We start from the raw sequence: 20,427 nt of genomic DNA on the forward strand, positions 1-20,427 counted from the left end.
TACTCTTTAGGATGCTCCTTTTGTTGCATTTTAAAATCATGTGAAACTGTAATTCAAGCAAACACAAAATCTCCTTGAGAACCACCTGATCTTGGAGAGAAAAACCTTGAACAAGCTTGGGGAAAATGTGCACTTCAATTAATGCTAAAGGTAACAGATCAATTCTAGGCAGGTTTCCCATCAGAGTCATTGATCTCGAGAGAAGTATAGCAAGTCGACATAATGAAAATGTAACATGAGATCCACAACTTGATCTTTTCTGAGGCTACGTCTTTCTCAAATATGCTTATAACAAGGTGAGATATTACATTTTATTTGTCAATTACACTTCAATTTTCTATCCAAAATGGACTGAAGATTACATCTACGACATAATTTTTCTTTTGGGGTGTTAAAAATATATAACGGTATTCTTATCATTAATTTTCGATGTCTCTTACAACATGATGTTGTGACCCTTGACCAGACCCGTTAGTTCTTGTACCCTTGAAAGATTTAAAAGTAACCAACCGAGCAAAGGCACTCTTTGATCTGGTCATTGTTGGACTTGGACCTCCATGCTTCTCAGTCAGATCATTGGATAACGATTTTACAAGATCATCTAAGCGTCGTTTGAAGGTTGGGAACCTTGACATGGATTTGGTGATCCCTTGCAGCCTGTGTATCATCAGAGAATGAAAACAAAATGAGACAGAAAACCTTAAAAAAAAGTTAACTTTTGTATTTTGTTGAGAATTGTATAATAATAGTGTTTTGCAAACCAGTTTATATCTTTCTATGGGAAGTTCACCCATTCCAATGCAGCAACACATAGAAGCAAAAGATTGATGGATCGACGAGAACATGAAAAAAACATTTCTAAACATACACTTATAAGTATTTGATTCCTAACTTATAAATAAAAGCCCTTATAAGTTTATAGGTGTTTATGGAAAAGTTAGATGAGGGAGTATTTGAAAAAGTTGAAGTTCTTAAGTTTGATTTTAACATATGCAAAAAGTGTGACTTTTGTATTTGTAGAGGTTCATAATTTTGATTTTAACATATTTGGTGGATTGACGTGAACCATGAAAATGAATTTCCAAATATACACTTATAAGTATTTGATTCCTAACATACAATAAAAGCTCTTATAAGTTATAGGTGTTAATGGAAAAGTTAGATGAGGTTGTACTTGAAAAAGTTGAGGTTCATAAGTTTGATTTTAACATATGCAAAGAGTTTAACTTACGTATTTGTTTAGAATTTATCCAAACTAGCATTAATTTTTGCTACAAACATAAATCACTTCACTTTAAACTCAATTTTAACCGAACTTTGCTCTATAAGTACCTTCTAGCCAATGCATCAAGTTCCGCACGTTTGACCTCGGATTCAGGGGCAGGGCCAATGCTTGATTTTTTCAATCTCTCAGCATCACCACTTAAGAGAACTAATTTGCCGAGGTAGTCCTCTTCTGAGGCAGAAAGATTCTCAGCTTTGATTTGCTCTTTCATGATCAAAAGGGGATTAAGGAACCATTCAAAAAATATCTCCCTTGGTCTGTTTGTGGTAGTTAGTTCAGTATCATCACCTACATTGAGGTAGTAACCAAAATGTTTAAAAGAAAATAATCTCAAAAAGAGATGACAAAGGGGCAGGGAAAAGTGATAGAAGCCTAGAGGAAAGAGAGAAAAAAATAACAAAGGAGTGAGGGAAGGGGAAAGACAACAAGAATTGCTTGAAGGGTTGCACTTACTAATTAATATACCCATGGAATTGAATTTGGCAGAGCGCAAGAGACCGTGGAATAAGCAATATGCTGGCAAACCAATACTAATAACTCTATTTCCATTACCAGATTTGGCTTCTTCTATGTCTTTTCCTGTAATTATACCTTCAGAAACCATTCTTTCTCCAACACGGCAACATTCCTTGAATAAGCCATCCAACAGCTATACAATTCATGAACAATATTCATTTAATACAGATCCAAGCAGCAAAACATGAACATCCAAGGAAGATAAAGGTGATGATATTTCAAGTCATGCATCATTGGACACAAGATACTTGGAAGAATACCTCGAATGATTTCAACTCGACAATATTATTATTCATGGAAGATGTGCGAGAAGGAGCCATCCGGAAGGAGCTTGGTCTTGAGATGGAATTTGAATGAGAAGTTCTTTGAGATGAATCAGCTTTTTTTTGATATTGAGGCCTAGCAGATATCAAATGTGTAAAAATAATATAAGAGCATTAACTTCAAGTTACAGTGATAAATACATGGGAGCAGAAAAAAAACCTAGGGAAACATGTTCCTTCTGGCATGTCAAGAATATCATTGCTGTATTCATCATAAATGGCCAAAGCAGCAACAACATATGAAAGGCCGAAAAAGAAAGAAGACTCCTACATTTCAAAGAACAAATAAACACAGTGAAACAGACAGTTAGGAACCCAGCAGCCAGATGTGGATAGAAATAGATTTTACTTTATTCACACAATCACATAGGGATCCCCTTCTACTGTCATAGATTGAAATAACAGAAGCATATCAGTACAAAAGGAAATTATATCAGAAAATGAAAAAGCCTGATAGATCAAGGAGAAGTAATTTCTGTACCACTCTATCTAAACTAAGAATTCAAAATTTAAGGAATTTAAATTGACTTATTCAAACTAAGAATTCAAAATTTAAAGAATTTGAATTAATTTATCCAAACAAAACATTTAATAAATGAAAGAAATTTAAATCGAGATAATTCAAATTTCAAGAATTTCAAATTCTTTGAAACTTTAAAATTTTTTATCCAAACACAACCTAAGAGTTAATACACGCTTACTAATACGACCTCTCAGCCTTTCCACTACATTCAGCTCACTCATCCGTAACAAATTCCCATGTCATGTCTCCCTCTTCCTTTCAACTAAAAAACATGCTGTTACTACAAAATGACAACAATATTCTTCCCACTATCTCTCCTTCCTCACATGCTTCTCCTAATGCTATACTTGAGTAATGGATAACGGTATTCTCTGCCAGCACTTTGACCATGTTCTCAAGGTGAAATCCCAAGGAACGTAGTCAGATGGATCTTGCAAATGATCACCTCCCCTTTACCATCATGTCTTGTTCTCAATTGCAGCATCACAATAAAGATATACTCTTAGCTCCCAGTTCTCTGAAATTGCAGGAGGTAATTGTTGACTGCCGACAATTATAGCTACTAACATCTTTAACAATGAAACATGGAAGACCAAATGAGCATCTGAGGACAAGATGCATACTGAGGAAGGCATGGGGTGTTATTGATAGGTGTGCCCCCTGTTTGGCAGGTCTACATGAGGAGGAAGGCGCAAAGGACTTAGGCCATCATTATCTTTTCTGTTATTAGTCTATCGTTATCTTTATCTTTACTGTTATTAGAGGTGTTACATACTAACATAGTATCAAATATAGTTATGAGTGTCACTAGGAATGATCATTGGACCGTATGATATACACAAAAGTAGTTAACAAGGATCACAAAATACTAAGGACTAAAAACAACAATTTCAATTTTAAAGGGATGAAAAACAATTTTTTTTATAGGGATCAAAATCAAAAGTAACTCATTTTACAGAAACTAAAAATGTATTTAAGCCTTACAATAATTAGGGTTGGGGAAGGAAGACAGAAAACTATATACATAAGAGATATAATTAGAGAGGGTAGAGAAGTATTCTGAATTGTTTGGGAGGCTACAAGTTCCTCAAATTACCTGGGCTACGTTGTTTCCTTAATTCTTCATTATCAACAGTTAAGCAGTCTTGTTTTCTCTTCTTTACCTAACCTATTGGTCCAGGTTCTATCAAAATGTTACTGCATAGCTGTACTATTGGCAAAGGCTGCAACAGACCACCAGGAGAAAGAGCTTAGTACGTGTTCCTTTGGCAGTTGTCACAGGAAAGCAACATAATTTTATATTAACCTTCACTCCTTTCCAATGCAGCATGTGAGCAACTCTCTTATATCTAGTTTTAATAAAACTGTCCACTAAGTTGACAAGTGTTGATGCTTCCTTAATTTGATTCCTACCTGATTACAGTCCTTTTTTGTATTGCTGAATTGATTTTGCTTTACTCTCACTGTAAACCTCGTGACTACCCCTAGTAACTTTAGAATACCATAAATGTACACCCATTCTAGTGTGGAACTCCTTGAAGATGGTAGGTATTTGAAAGGAATCCTTGGACAGTACCAGCCTACTTTCACAAAACAGACAGCTACCTTTCCTCTCATCCTACATAGGAGTTTTAGTCTGACTGCAACATTGTCAAATGTCAAAGTTGCAAGTCAACTCATATAATAGGATGAACTTAATATTCAAGGTAGAGAATAAGTAACTCGCTGTAAAACTTATTTTTTGATAGACTCAGCTAGTTTCGTGCAAATTTTCATAAACTTTCTTGAGCCCCCTTTTATCCTTCAACTCCATTCCTGATCATTATCCCTCAGCTAGTGTCGTGAGAATGGCAAACCTCAACTGCTCAAGGTTCATATCTTTCTCAGGGTACAGTTGGACACCAAACACCAAGGTTCATAATAACAGTAGTAGCTTGGTACAAATAGGGAGTGAAAAGATATGGGGACTGACCTGATAAGCAACAATCCCTGCATAGGCACCAAGAAAGAAACTTGCTAACATTGATGCCAGAACTGCACCAGCAACAGCCAGTGGCCACAGAAGGATAGCAAGACCTGCAAAGGGTACACATATAGTCTCCAGGAAAGGGCCTTCGCGGCCAATGAGGTCATGAAACAATCTATGCCACCCCTTAAAAAGCATGTATGGGCCTTTGCATATGGCAACAAATGATATAATTAGCCCATCAACCATGATTCCAATAGCTGCAGCAATTAAAGCACCAGGAAGATAAAGCAGCCTGCATTAAATCAGAAAAAAATCTAAATAAATTATAATGCACAAGTCCTGCATCTGACAACATCATATTTGGAATATTATGATTTATGTTCCCAAAAAACAGAAATTCAGATCATTTTGTTTTCTTTCAAAGTACAGTTGAATCTATAAAACACCAAAGATACAACTAACACAAAATGCATAAGAAAGGAGAACATAGTTAAACAATTAGTGTTACCTGGTTCACCATATGTTGGTTGAGCCAAAAACACGGCAAAATTTGGAAGAACAATTATCTGAGAGAATCATTTTGGTTATTAATTTTTATTTATTTTTTACTTCAATTTCTACTGTTTACTGAAATGTCTCCAAAACCAGAAGATATCTCACCCAAAAATTCTCATTCTTTAAGATTCTGTGCAAGACCAGTGTCTTCTGTCAATATTTTCTATAATATGCTAAAGCTTGCTATAATAAGTTTGGCATGCAAATGATACAAGATTAAAATAACCTCACCAACACAGTTTAGTAAGTATTAAATACAGAAGAGTTGTGCCCTCTGTGATTTCAAGAGTTGAGTTTTCAAAAGTAACTAATATTCAGGAAGTCAAACTGATCTATAGTCTGTGAAACCATTCTGCCTTCTCAGACTTGAGGTAACATTGACATTTTTTTATATATATTTTTTTAATTTAACATTCACAACTCACAGCTCCTATAATTTCAAAGTAAAATAACTGGTATTCAAGTCAATAACATATAGACTGCACAACTAAGGTTTAAATTTTGAAAAGCTGAAAAGTGTAAAGTGTGATCTACATAAAGTCTAACTCAAATGGGGAAAATAATGGAGCCTTGAACCAAAAGAAAGAACTTAACCACTATCACTCCAGATAGACATGATTGGAGAAATTACTATTAAGTGACCCTTTCATTCAAAAACATCTTTATGAACATAAAATTTGGATCTGGACACACAAAAATTCCAAGGAATTCTTTAAAGACATAAGATGAATCTACAAAATGATCCAACTAAGGGTCAAGGGAGGGTAGGTGTACACAGCCTTACCCCAGGCAAGCATAGAGATTGCTTCCAGGTTTTGAAACTGTGACATCCAGGTCACCAGACATAAACCCTACCGTTGCACCAATACACACCCTCACGCAACGACATAAAACCTAAACAGACATAGTAAGGCATACAATGACAAAACCTGATCTCATAGTATTTAGCATTTGGAGGTCCTTTTTGTCGCAGGTCATCCATAACTGAGAAGTATGAGTGAAAACAAACATCTCTTACATCCCTGACAACCATGCAGCTTTTTTCAACAGTACTCCATGTACCATCCTGGCAATTATGTAAAGAATTCCTGTAATTGGTAAGAGCAGAAAACAGATGTAACAAGCATTTTAACAACTAAAAGTGAAACATACAATAAAACAGTGGAAAAACTTGTCGTCTTTTCCTTCCTCTACAGCTTCAAAAGTAGCAAATATTGGTGAAAGAAATCCGTAGGCTGCACCACCTACAATACTTCCAAGAATACCAACCAACGGCCATGAAATCAACAGCACTGGTAGTACACATAGGCAGATAACAATCTTCAGAAGAGGTCCTAATTGTTTAGCTCTGTCCGTTAGAAAAATCACTATGAGAAAGTAATTACAAGTTCATAATACATGAATAGAACAATGAGGAGAAACTTGAAAGAGTGGCAGTCAAGGAAATCACCTAACAACGCAGTAATATGTCCAAACAACATGTGCTGTCCAAAGTCCGAGTATGATCACAGTGTTCCCAATTGTCACTATTAAGCATATCAAAGGGAAGAGAAGGACTCCTGAAGTGATTGGCAGTTTGAGCAATGGTAAGGTTTACAATCATACTCCTCACACAAAACCCTACACTTAGTTCTCTAGTATAGTAAGCTTGACATACAAGAACATAAACTGTTTAAATTCCTTAGTGTTGCCTCAAAATATGACCAAATTGACCTTAAACTATAATATAGTTGGCTATCATTCAAATATATTCCTTTCTTCTTTTCACTTTCAAAACTGTGTTTCTATGATACTACACCTTGTGCATATCAACAAATCCACAAGATTAATCCGAAGCCAAACAATTATTTCCCCTAATTCATAATATTAGACATTTGGCAGCAATTAATTTAATAAAAATGAATAATTTGTCAACAAACATAGGTCACAAGGGAACACGTGTAAAACCCCACACCAGGCTCCACCCGACCACCTCACCATTGGTTTAGGAAAAGAAAGTTGAATAAATTTCGCAGCAAAGCACTGAAATTTTAACAAATTATAAATAACAATAAATAGATATGGAAAGGTAGTCCCTCAGTACTTCATTCTCAGAAATCATCCCCTTCATGTCTAACTTCAACTTAAGGTGTGTTTGTATTGACGTTGCCTTTGTTAAATGTACGAGATTTGGGAGAGTGGATTTCGATTCAACGTGCATTGGAAAGTGGGAAATCCACAAAAACCAAACACTAAATTCCCAACTAAACCAAAAAAAAAAAATTTCCCAGAAGAACACAAACAGATCCATTGCCACTCACCTTTGATGCTCCCTAGAAGCAGAAGCCCGATGAAATAAGGAAGAAAGCGTATGAAACTCCACAAAGAAGCACAAATTCCCGTAGGAGGTTCCATTCTCTCAGATCTCTGCAAAAGAACTCTACAGACTCATCATACTTTAAGTTCCCAAGTCACCGCCCTCAAGTAGAAAAAAAACCATCTTTTTTATCCCTTCAACCTTCACTCTGCTCATACGAAAGAATTCAACTTTCAACTAAATACCCATAAGCCAAAAACAGTGCCTTTTTTAATAACTTGCATAAAAAATCAACCTTTTCCTTTATTCTGCTCCTAATAATGGCCACAGAAATAGAAAAGCAAGTGAATCTTCCTTAACCACCATTTTGTTGGTTGCTCCAACTTCATAACGTTAAAAAATTTAACTTTGTCGAAGAGGGTACAAGTGGAATGTGACTTATCTGGCACCGCAGATAGATTTGTTAAGTCAAAAAAATCATAAGAATACGAATGAAGCAGTTTGTACTTTACATCACATAAAAAGAATCAGGCATCACATGATGCTTAGCCATATCCTCCTAATATTCTGATTCATCTCCATCATTCCCCTCTCCCTTGCTTGTTGGCTGGTTGCTTCTATTATCTAGGATACTTGTTGGCTTGTTGCTTCTAATATCTTGGATATATCGTATACACATATTTTATTCTTGCTTTACAATCAATTATAAAAACAAATGTTTCTACGAATATTTTTCGATTGAATTAAAGAAATAGAATATTAAATAATTTTTAAATTTTTTTTAAAAATTAAATTTTTTTATATATATATTAAAATGTTTTAACGTAACGAATAGTTAAAATTTAATGAAAAATATGAATTATTAATGAAATTAAATATCAAATAATTTGTATTTATTTATTTAAATTTTTAGATTTATTTATTTAGTGAAATAAGTCTATTACATAAATGTGTTTTCCTTTTATATATATATATATATTTATTTATTTATATCTATACTTATAGTGTACACAAATTTTTTAGATTGTTTTACTTTTAAATAATAAAAATTATAAATAATTTTTAGATTATTTTATTTTTAAATTTTTAAATAATAAAAAAATTATATTAAAAATTAAATATTCTTGCAAAGTCAATACTTGAATCTAAGACTTTCAAGTTTAAAGATTAGACCTGATATCAGTTGATTAACATTTGATCTGTGTATTATACACTTTTAATTTAAGAACCAGAATCTGATTTGCACTACGAGAAGCCCACTTGGCCCATTTACTTGTGTGCAAGCCTTTCCTCTTTTTCTAGTCTTTTTGTATGCCTATATCATAACTTAATATATAAACCATTTTCAAAGGTAATATTAACCAATGTGGGACTTCTACCTTTTGTAATACCACACACACACACACATATATATATATATATATATATATATATATAAGATTTTAAATACCTTACATGCGCCTTGGACCACTTAAGCATACGTGGATCTTAGGTAAACATGTGATGACATGTATTTTTATAAGAGTTAATCACTTATATACTGTCAGTATAAAGTTTTTTTTACACTGGCAACCAATCATATCTTTTAATAGTGTCATATCAGTTGCTTATTTAATGAAATAATAATAAAATAAACAACTTTAAAAGATATGATTGATTGTCAGTGTAAAGTTACACTGACAATGTATAAATGATTAATTCTTTTTTATAATTAGGATAATCATTAAATTGAGTTAATGGAGTTAGCAACATGGTAAATTTTGACACATTTTTAAAAATTGAGGACCAAAAGTCGATGTTTTAAAATTGAGAGATGAAAAATGAACATTTATATATTTTGGAGGATGAAAAAGATGTTTAACCCAATAGTAAACAAGGATCATTTAAATGAATAATTTTATAAGACAGAAAAAATAATAGAGTAAATTACGCTTGCATTCCTTAAATATTTTTTGAAATTGCACTGAATACAAATTTGTGTTTTAGACTTACAATATGACCTCTTAAACGTTGATTTCCTGACCCACAAATAGCATCAAATTAACATATTCGTGTCATGTGACATAAACATAACTTTTATTGAATTTTTTCTTTCAAAATTGTTACTTACCTTCTCCGTTAAAACCAATGACTTTTGAAACAAATGTAATTCCAAAAAAGTTTTATGTTTTTTGATTTTCATATTAAGGGAAACTTACTAAAATTTTGAAAGCAATTATTCTAAAATAATAAAAATTTGCTTACAAATGAAAAAGAGGTACATCTTTTTATTTTTATTTTTATAATTAAATCGCATTATTTCAAATCATGAAATACGAAATTTACTTTATTTATAGGTCGCGAGTGTAACATCTTTTCTAAGGTTCTCGTAGTGAGATTCAGTTTGATTTTTACCTTAAAAGTCATCCAAACCAAACACGAAAATTAAGTGTAGTTTGATTTGGATCAATTTGAACAAATTATGAAATTTAAGTCAAATCAAATCAAACCAAACCAAGCCAATCTTTTGCATTTTGGTTTGGTTCGATTTTTATGATTTCAAAAATTTGTTATTTAAAAATTAACTAAAAATATATAATAATATGTTATTTGTTTTAGATCGTACATAAAAAAAATAAAACTAAAAGTATGCAAATATTAAAATATTTCGACCACTTAATATATTTAATATTATTTTTTATCTTATTATTTTAGTAAAAATATTTCTTTAATATAACTTTAATTATCATATTAAATATTTTTTCTCATATATATAATTTGTCACTTAAAAAATTATTTTTGAACATTATAAATAAATCATAATTTTTCATTCTAATATTTAGTTTAGTAGCTTATAATTTTTATAAACTTTTATGTTATGTGTCAATTTTGTATAGATGCACTATGCATTTTGAAAAAATAGATATTTATAAATAAGTGCGATTTGGTTTGGAAAGGTTTTAAATTGCAATATGAAAACCAAACCAAACTACACAATTTTGAAAATTTAAAAACCAAATCAAATCACTAATTTGTGGTTTCTTATCATTTTTTTGGTTTTTTTTTATTGATTTGTCGTTTTTCGTTTGAGTTGATTTGATTTTAAACACTCTTAATCTTTTCAACTTTTAGATGATCTTACTATATCCAAATAATGAAAAGTGTACATGTCTGAAGGGCACACTAGTAAATTTCTTGTACTCTGAAGGCCGAACGAGAGTTCCAAACGAATATTCCGGTGAGAGGGAGGGTACCTGCAAAAGGCACTCCGACGCTCAAGTCAGGACAAACACGAATATCAATGATAATTAATGAACAGTGACGTTACCTTGAGACACGAGCTATTTATAGTGACATTAATGGGCCCTGTCCTCCATGGGCCCGATACTAGGATTACCAGATTAGGTAATACGTCCCTAATTAGCTTCTTCGAGTGATTACCCCTTAATCCTTAATTAAGGATAACTATTGATTTAATGACGTATTTCTCTAAGGCTTCGGTTTGGCCGACCAGGCGTCGGTTACTTGGTGTGATCAATTGTCGAGTCATTCCTTTGGCTACATCGTTCGGCCACTCTTATCGGTTTTCCGTACCAAATGGTGTGGCCGAACGGTATTACCTGTACATTTTCCCCCCAGCCTTGGAGAGAGAAAATCCTCTTCAAGGGTAATAATGTCCACGGGTAACCATCTCGTCTCTCCCTTAGTGGAGTCAGTTAAGATTCTGAGCGGAGGAGTTGAAAGGTTACACAATCTGAATTCGTTGGATCTGTAGGATTTGACGGTTGTGATTTTTATATTTGAATTTTCCTGCCTTTTTTCTTGGCTATATAAAACCATGGGCATTAGAGCCCACCACGTATTTCGCTTTCAATCTGAGGTGAATTTTTGAGTGAGTTCTGAGACCGATCCAAGCGTGCCAAGTGACCGTTTCAAAGTCTTGTATTCGGTAAGTGTTTAGTATTATGGCTAGTTTTTCCGAAAGCTCTTCGGCTAGTGGAGCTCGACCATCGTCATCTGAGGGGTTGTCGTCTAGTGACTCGGGTCATTCATGCACGGAAATACCATCTCTGAATGAAGTCGAATGACCTATTGGGAGTGGAGACACTTCTGAAGAGACATCCACTAGCGGGAGTCCCGAAGTGCCTGAGTACGAGTGGGTAAACGAGGAAGTGACATCGTACTATTCTCATTACCGAGACACTACGATGATTACAAACCTTTTGGAATATACCAAGTGTCTAACTTTTGATGCAAGGGAGGAGCCATATCCGATCAGGGTTCGGTCTTGCCGAAACAACGCTTTTCCGAATCCCGACATGGTTTGTTTGGACAAGCACGTAGAGAAGATGGATTCATTCTATATTTATGACTGTCTCCTGCGAGATCTCAAAGTGAGACTATCGTTTGACGAGTTTACCATGGGGGTGCTAAGAGTTTTGAACGTGGCGCTGATGCAATTGCATCCGAAGCGAGGCTCAACTGCAAGGTTTCAAACACCTGTGCCGATGCCTGAGCATTAGGCCTTCTCCACTTCTTTTTCTTTACTTCTATACTTCTAGACTGTCTGATTTGGCGAAGTGGGTGTCTCTAAGCTGAGTGGGGAGTCGGCAACTTTTAGACAACTTTACTTCTTCATATAAGAATTTCAAAGTTGGGTTCTGCCGAGTGACCATTCGTCTGAATGGACGTTGTTTCTTCTTTGGTGAGAACGACAAAAGTTTGTTTCTGTTGTACTGGACGTGTGCCCCTCGGCCATACGATATTGTGCCGGAAGAGCTTCTCACAGCCGAAGAGCAGAAGAATTTGAAATTATTGCTTCGCCTTCCTCAGCGCTTGCTGACAAGGTCGCTAATAAACGTGATTGAGTCCCCCGAATGGGATAACGACTTGATAGGTAAGTGATTTGTCCTACTTCAGCGGCACACTAAATTCATATTGATGTTCACTTCATTGTCTTTGCAAGAATCATGGTATCTAGTGGCGTCAATGCGTTCAACATTCAGAACTTGCTGGCCGATAGGATGGCGCAGGCCAAACAAGCCGAAGGGGTGGGTGATAGTTCGGTTGTGGCTCGCACGCCGCGGCCATTGCAGGATGAACGAGATCCTCCTTCTCCCGATCGTAAGTGTCGAAAGGGTAACAAGGGCAAAGAGGTTGACCAGGGTGACTCCAAGAGAAAGAATGATCAAGAGCAGGCCGACAAGCCAAAGAAACTAAAACAAGCCGCGGGCCCTCGCTGAACCGGAGCATCATTGTGGTGCTCCCCACACTTATGTCACGCGCTTTCTTAAGCGAGGACGTATCGGCAAATACTATGGTTCGGCCCGATGCTGTGTCGGATGTCGGGCGCGAGTACTTGGATCGGTGGGACACCGTCTCCAAGTGGAATTACTTTTGTGAGGTTCAAGCACGATCAATGGTGCTTGCTCATCACCTCGCGATGGAACCGACCAGCGAGTTGGTGAGCTTGAAAAATAAGTTGGAAGAGGCCGACAAGTCTACGGCTGAAGCTCTGGCTAACTTGGAAGATCTAATGTCCAAGAACAGGGACCTTGTTGCCGATATGAATCGGTTGAGGCGTGAAAATGATACGCTTCGGCTGGACTTGCAAAAGGCCTCTGTTGAGGAGGGACGTCGAGCAGCCGAGGCGAAAGCCCAGCTTGAGAAGCTCAAGGAGCAAGTGCAAGAGCGTATCTTGGCGCAGCATGAGGCTGGGTTTCAGCATGCCGTTCGGCAGGCTAAGTACTTTGAACAATTTCGAGAGGGCTTTGATTTTGACATGGGTCAAGATTGTTATCAAGGATCTTTCATGCCGTTCGGAGATATGCCCGAAGGGGCCGAGCCAGATGCTGACGTGCCGGCGCCTGCTACTACTCCAGAGTCAACCATTGATGAGGAGACGCAGGTTAACCCCGAGGATGATGCCGATGCCGATGAGGACCATGACAAGGTAGATGGTGGAAATTACGAGTAGTAGGTTTGGTTGTATGTTTAGGCCGATAGAGCCTATTTTGATGTTTTGATTTTATTTTGGCCAATTAAGGCCTTTTGAACCTTTACTTGTATTGTTAGGTAGCGCCTTTTGGATCTATCAATGTCATGAGTTTGTTGTTTTTGAATACTCGTAATTAAACGCAAGTTAATGTTTTAGTCAAAGGCTCATCCCTAGCCGAGTGAGTGACTTGGGAGGGAAACCTTGTAGAAATTTTGAAGGCACGTCCTGGACCGAGCGAGTGACTCGGGAGGGAAGCCTTTTTTGTAAAAATTTTGAAGGCACGCCCATGGCCGAGGGAGTGACTCGGGAGGGAAGCCTTTATGTAGGAATTTCGAAGGCACGTCCTTGGCCGAGCGAGTGACTCGGGAGGGATGCCTTTATGTAGGAATTTCGAAGGTACGTCCTTAGCCGAGCGAGTGACTCGGGAGGGAAGCCTTTTTGTATGAATTCCGAAGGCACGCCCTTGGCCGAGCGAGTGACTCGGGAGGGAAGCCCTTTTGTACGAATTCCGAAGGCACGTCCTTGGCCGAGCGAGTGACTCGAGAGGGAAGCCTTTACATACGAATTCCGAAGGCACGTCCTTGGCCGAGTGAGTGACTTGGGAGGGAAGTCTTTACGTACAAATTATGAAGGCACGTCCTCGGGAAGGAAGCCTTTTTGTACGAATTCCGAAGGCACGTCCTTGGCCGAGTGAGTGACTCGGGAGGGAAGCCTTTACGTACGAATTCTGAAGGCACGTCTTTGGCCGAGTGAGTGACTCGGGAGGGAAGCCTTTACGTACGAATTTCGAAGGCACGTCCTTGGTCGAGTGAGTGGCTCGGGAGGGAAGCCTTTTGTAGAAATTCTGAAGGCACATCCTTGGCCGAGTGAGTGACTAGGGAGGGAAGCCTTTTGTAGAAATTTTGAAGGCACATCCTTGGCCGAGTGAGTGACTCGGGAGGAAAACCTTTTGTAGAAATTTCGAAGGCACATCCTTGGCCGAGTGAGGTACTCGGGAGGGAAGCCTGTCTGTAAAAATTTGAGCCAACAGTAAAGAATAAAAATGGCGAATAAGAGTGAATTGTACTTGATTGATTTGTGCCTCGTTAAAAACCTGGTCGGCCAAAACCCCTTTGCACTTTTTTATAAGGGGAGAAAAGACCAATCGAGGAAAAGAGTGCAGCTTGGTATATTTACAAAGCTTTTCATACAATCTTCAAAAGAAACAAAATTTCAACTATAGTAATTCTTCAAGTGGGTCGAATTCCATGTTCTGGGGTTGATTCTTCCTGAAAGCTCTTCAAGCTTATATGCGCCATTGTGGAGATTGTGTTGGATTCTGAATGGGCCGTCCCAGTTGGCTGCTAACTTGCCTTCCCTCTGGTTGCGTCTTGCCGATCCTTGGACTCTCCAAACGAGGTCTCCTTCTTGAAATTCCCTCTTTGTGAGTGTGGAATTGAATCGTCTAGCCATTCGTTGCTTGCAAGCTTCCGTGACGATCTGGGCCTTGGTGCGAACTTCGTCTATCATATCAACTTCGGCTCGGAGGGATATATCATTGGCGTTGTCATCGAAATGTTGTCACCGAAAGGATGGTTCCCCGACCTCAACAGGGATCATGGCATCAGTACCATATGTTAGCCAAAAATGAGTCTCCTTTGTTGTGGATTGAGGGGTGCACCGATATGCTCATAGTACTTCCAATAGTTCTTCAGCCCAAGCTCCTTTAGCATTTCCCAAGCGTTTTTTTAATTCTGCAAGAATCACCTTGTTTGCCACTTCGGCCTGGCCGTTGGACTGTGGATGTTCAACTGATGTGAATCGGTGCTTAATGTCGAGGTCCTAAACAAACTTGTTAAGCTTTTGATCTGTGAATTGGAGACCATTATCTGTTATGATGGCGTACGAAATGCCGAAACGAGTAATGATGTTCCTCCACAAGAACTTTTGAACGTTGGTTGCCGTGATGCTAGCCAGTGGTTTGGCTTCGACCCACTTTATAAAGTAGTCAATAGCGACTAACAAGAACTTGAACTGACCTTTAGCTAGTGGGAATGGTCCGAGGATATTCATTCCCCACATTGCGAATGGCCAAGGAGAGCTGATGCTGTGTAACTCTTCGGCTGAAGCATGAATGAGGTTGTCGTGCCTTTGACATGGGAGACAACGCTTGCGAATTGAATGCAATCACTTTTGAGAGTTGGCCAATAGTAGCCGACTCTGAGTACTTTAGCAGCTAAGGTTCGTCCGCTCGAATGGGACCCACAAATTCCCTCATGGATCTTTCTCAAAACATAGTCTGCTTGCGCCGAGTCGATGCACTTCAGCAATGGCGTTGAGAAACCCCTTCGATATAACTCCCCTCCTACAATCAAGTATCTGGCTGCTTGTGTTCAGAGTTTTTTGGCGGCGGACGGGTCCGTCGGCTCTTTTCTGAGTTCAATGAAGTCCACTATTTCAGTGATCCAAGTTTGGGTAGGTTCGGTGATCGGCATACATTCAATGGATTCCACACTTGGAGCTGAAAGTTCCAGATGAAGTGTAGTTCGCAGTTGTCCCGGTTTTCGACTACTGCTAGCCAACCGAGCCAACTGATCGACTCTCTCATTGTTCTCTCTCGACGTGTGCTTCACCTGGACTTCATTAAAAGAAGTACGCATTCCTTGGAATATGTGATAGTATTTCAACAATTTGGAGTCTTTAACTTGGAAATTATTGTTCACCTGTTCTGATACGACTTTTGAGTCTGTCCAACACATCAACCGTCAAGCCCCTATCTCTTGTGCGAGCCTTAACCCTGCTAACAATGCCTCGTATTCAGCCTGGTTGTTTGAGGCCTTGAACGCAAAATGCAAGGATTGCTCAAGTGTCAGGCTTGTGGGCCCTTCAAGAATTATTCTGACCCCGCTACCCTAATTGTTTGAGGATCCATCAACATGCATCGTCCATAGGTCACTCTCGAAGTGTCCTTTCAGCTGTAATTCATTGAAAAAATCTACCAAGCATTGAGACTTAATCGGACCCCTCGGCTCGAACGATATGTCAAACTTCGAAAGTTCAATTGACCAGGCCATCATTCGCCCCGCCAACCCAGGTTTGCGCAAGACTTTGGCGACTAGGCAATCAGTTCTGACTACAACATGATGACTTTGAAAATATTGTTGGAGGCGCCGAGCCGTATGGACTAGCCTGAGTACTACTTTCTCTAGAAGTTGATATCTTGTTTCAAACTCTTGAAGCATCTGACTAATAAAGTATATAGGCTATTGTGTTTCCTTTTCTTGCACCAAGACAACACTGATCGCTTCACTGGATACGCACAAGTATACCACCATTTTCGACCGAGGATCAGGTTTTGAAAGGATTGGAGGGGAGTTGAGATGTTGTTTCAGTGCTTGAAAAGCTTCTTCACATCCGATAGACCATTCAAACTTTTTGACTTTCTTTAGCAACCCAATGATAGGTTTTGCTACCTCGGCTAGGCATGGAAGAAACCTTGATAGAGATGTAAGCCGTCCAGCTAACTTCTGCACTTCCTTGATATTTTGGGGGCTTCTCATACCGATCACCGCTAGGCATTTGTCAGGGTTGGCTTCAATGCCCCTTGCCGATAACATGAATCCAAGGAACTTTCCTCCAGCTATGCCAAAGACACACTTTTCCAGATTTAACCTCATGTCATGCTTGTAGAGTTGTTGAAATACTTCCGCAAGGTCGTCTATGTGTCGGACAAGGTCTCCGGACTTGACCACCATATCGTCTACATACACCTCCATATTTTTGCCGATTTGGTGTCAACAAATTTTATCCATCAACCTCTGGTAAGTTGCTCCTGCATTCTTCAAGCCGAATGGCATCACCCGATAGCAATAATTAGTCGAATCGGTGATGAAGGCTATTTTTTCTTCATCATGAGGATGCATGTGGATTTGATTATATCCAGAGTAAGTGTCAAGGAAGGTGAGAACTCTGTGTCCTGCTGCGCTGTCAACCAATTGGTCAATGTTTGACAATGGGTAAGCATCTTTGGGGCATGCTTTATTGAGGTTAGTGTAGTCGGTACACATTCTCCATTTTCCGTTTGGCTTTTTGACCATGACCACATTTTCCAACCATGTCGTGTATTGTACCTCCCGAATGAATCTGACGTCATTCAACTTGGCGACTTCCGTTTCAACTGCGAGTCTTCTATCGGTGCCCATTTTCCTCTTATGTTGGGCTATCGGTCGGGCTTCGGCACATATTGACAATTTGTGACACATGAACTTTAGATCTATGCTAGGCATGTCCGATGGCGTCTATGCGAAGAGGTCCTTATTCCGAATGATTACTTTGCTTAAAGTGGAACGATCGACTTCTAACATGCCGGTGCCGATGTATGTGACTTGTGATAATAGTGAACCGATTTGCAAAGGGATTTTTTCTTCGGTTGGTTCAACATGCTCTTCGCCATTCATCCTCGGATCAAGATCCCAAGTCGAGGGTTCGACCGATGTCGGAGGGTTTACAACGTACACTCTTTTTGACTTTGCTTGCTTTTCTTCGACGGGAACTATTCTCAAACTGGCAAAATAGCATTCCCGAGCCGCCTTCTGATCGGCATGTAACGTGAGGATTTTTCCTGTGTCAGACGAGAATTTCATAGCTAGGTGTGGCATGGAGACGATGGCACCTAGGGCATTGCGTGAGGGCCGATCCAGTAGTATATTGTAGGATGTGTTGACGTGAACCACAATATACTTCACCTGAATGTCTTGGTATTCTTTTTCATCGAAACAAAACTGAGTAAAGAGCTTGAGGTACCCCTTTGTGTTAACCCTTTCTCCTGAGAAGCTGACAAGTGGTTCGTTATAAGGAATTAATTCCCCTTCAGGTATACCGAGCTGCTTAAACGTGTTCCAATACAAGATGTCAGCCGAACTGCCTTAATCTACCAGCGTCTTTTTCACGATACAATTATGTATCTCTACACTGATGACCATAGGGTCATCTTAGACCGGGTCTATGCCTTGAAAATCTGCATCAGTGAATGTGATGGTAGGCAACCTTCGAGCTGATCGCTTTTCAACAGCATTGATCGATCTAACAACTCGCAGATGTCTTTTTTGAGCCGAGGAAGTTGATCCTCCCCCCACAAAGCCTCCCGCGATTGTGTTTATGACTCGCCTAGGCTGTCCTTGTGGCTCCTCCTTTCGCTCTTGGGACTGACTGCGCTCACGGTGCCTGTTTGAACGTTCCTGATACTAGTCGTTATGCTGAGACTGGTAACCAGACCAGGACGAGGCCGGGCGTTCAACAAACTTTTTGAGCTACCCCTGCTTTATCAAGTCCTTGATCTTATCTTTTAATGTCGAACATTCTTTAGTGGAATGACCGCGATTACGGTGATATCTGCAAGATTTGTTGGTGTCGGCACGAGGGAGAGTTGCGGCTCTCTCTAGTATGGCCAAGACTTCCGATGTCAGGGCTTGCTCAAGTACTGTTGTTCGGCTTGCATGCAAAGGGGTGTAATGAGAATATTTCGGCCCACGCATGGGCCGCTCTCGAAGTGTTAACTCCTTGTTGCGTCCTCGAAACGTTTGTTCCGTCGGCTTTTCGACCTTGCCGCTTGATTCAATTCGAGCTTGGTTGCGAAAGTCAGCTAGCTCTTCCATTTGCATATACTTGTCAGCGCATTTACGCATATCATCCATATTCATTGGGGGTTTCTTGCATATGTTGTTAACAAAAGGTCGAGGCTTTAAAGCTGTTGTCAGGTGGTGAAGTGCCACAACTGGGTTAAGATCTCTGATTTCTAACACTGCCTTGTTGAACCGATCCATGAACGTCCGAAGAGATTCCCTTTTGTCTTGCTGAATGCTAACCAATGACAGAGAAGTCATATGGTGAGGTCGGCTGGTGGCAAATTGAATTGTGAATTGGGAGGATATAGTAATAAAGGAGTCGATTGAGTTGGGCGGAAGCCAAGTAAACCAGCTCAAGGCCCTTCCTTTAAGAGATGTAGGAAAAATGCGACATAGGGCAGTGTCTTCCGTAGTGCTCAACGTTACCTGTGTAAGGCAAACGTCAATGTGATCATCTGGGTCCGATGTGCCATCATATTTGTCAATTGGAAAGGACTTCCAATTGTCCAATAACGATGATTGCATGATTGAGTAGGTGAAGGGATGTCGATGTGACCCGATCGGCGTCAAGTTGGTGGATCGGCCAAAAGCGGATGGGAACCTTTCAGGAGCAGCGGCCGAAGCACGTGGGACCGAGGTGTGGATCTCATGGGACTGGAAAGATCCTTGCGTTTGAGTAGGTGTTGGCTAGGTGGGCTTCCATGATGGGTCTTGATTTTTTAGCGCGATGTTTTCTGCTTTCAAGGCCGAGAGTTCCCTGGCATCCTTTTCACGCTGCTGTCTCATAGCGGCCATTTCCTCCTTTAGTTGACGAACGGTTTCAGAGAGGTCTGTCTCGTCGACTACCTCCACATGGTCTTCATCTTCGGATCGGTGATCACCCATAGTTGTCTTTCTAGTATTTACCATAGTCTTAGCTTGCTTGTGCCTTTAGAGATTTCGGTTCGACCCCACGGTGGGCGCCAAAATGTACCTGTCTAAAGGATACACTAGTAAACTTCTTGTACTCTGAAGGCCAAACGAGAGCTCCAAACGAATATTCTGGTGAGAGGGAGGTTACTTGCAAAAGGCACTCCGACGCTCAAGTCAAGACAAGCACGAATATTAATGGTAATTAATGAACAGTGACGTTACCTTGAGACACGAGCTATTTATAGTGACATTAATGGACCCTGTCCTCCATGGGCCCGATACTAGGATTACCAGATTAGGTAATACGTCCCTAATTAGCTTATCCGAGTGATTACCCCTTAATCCTTGATTAGGGATAACTACTGACTTAATGACGTATTTCTCTGAGGCTTCGGTTTGGCCGACCAGATGTCAGTTACCTGGTGCGATCAATTGTCGAGTCATTCCTTCGGCTACATCGTTCAGCCA

General features: G+C 39.2%; 2 protein-coding genes across 3 annotated transcripts; both read right to left on the minus strand.

The window, feature by feature from the left end:
• Positions 1–223: 223 nt before the first annotated feature.
• On the minus strand, positions 224–8,117 carry LOC109812841 (putative membrane protein At3g27390). 2 transcript variants are annotated; one of them, XM_020376900.3, is made up of 11 exons: positions 8,006–8,117; positions 7,472–7,909; positions 6,622–6,730; positions 6,324–6,519; positions 6,101–6,237; positions 4,620–4,908; positions 2,285–2,391; positions 2,062–2,200; positions 1,739–1,934; positions 1,333–1,573; positions 224–657 (listed from the first exon to the last, which is right to left on the minus strand). In XM_020376900.3, the coding sequence occupies exons 2-11, from the start codon at positions 7,563–7,565 to the stop codon at positions 420–422; spliced, it is 1,746 nt and encodes a 581-aa protein (XP_020232489.1). In that variant the 5' UTR covers positions 7,566–7,909; positions 8,006–8,117; the 3' UTR covers positions 224–419. The 2 variants fall into 2 exon arrangements, with proteins under 2 accessions (XP_020232489.1, XP_020232488.1); XM_020376899.3 differs by having other exon boundaries at positions 7,472–7,675; positions 7,763–8,097.
• A 9,604-nt stretch (positions 8,118–17,721) lies between these two features.
• On the minus strand, positions 17,722–19,572 carry LOC145957204 (uncharacterized). Its single transcript, XM_083073422.1, has 3 exons — positions 18,737–19,572; positions 18,421–18,646; positions 17,722–18,306 (listed from the first exon to the last, which is right to left on the minus strand). The coding sequence occupies exons 1-3, from the start codon at positions 19,570–19,572 to the stop codon at positions 17,722–17,724; spliced, it is 1,647 nt and encodes a 548-aa protein (XP_082929548.1).
• Positions 19,573–20,427: the final 855 nt, after the last annotated feature.

Source organism: Cajanus cajan, chromosome 4, assembly GCF_000230855.2.
Source record: "Cajanus cajan strain Asha chromosome 4, NIPB_CcT2T_4, whole genome shotgun sequence".
In the NCBI taxonomy this organism is placed as follows: domain Eukaryota; kingdom Viridiplantae; phylum Streptophyta; class Magnoliopsida; order Fabales; family Fabaceae; genus Cajanus; species Cajanus cajan.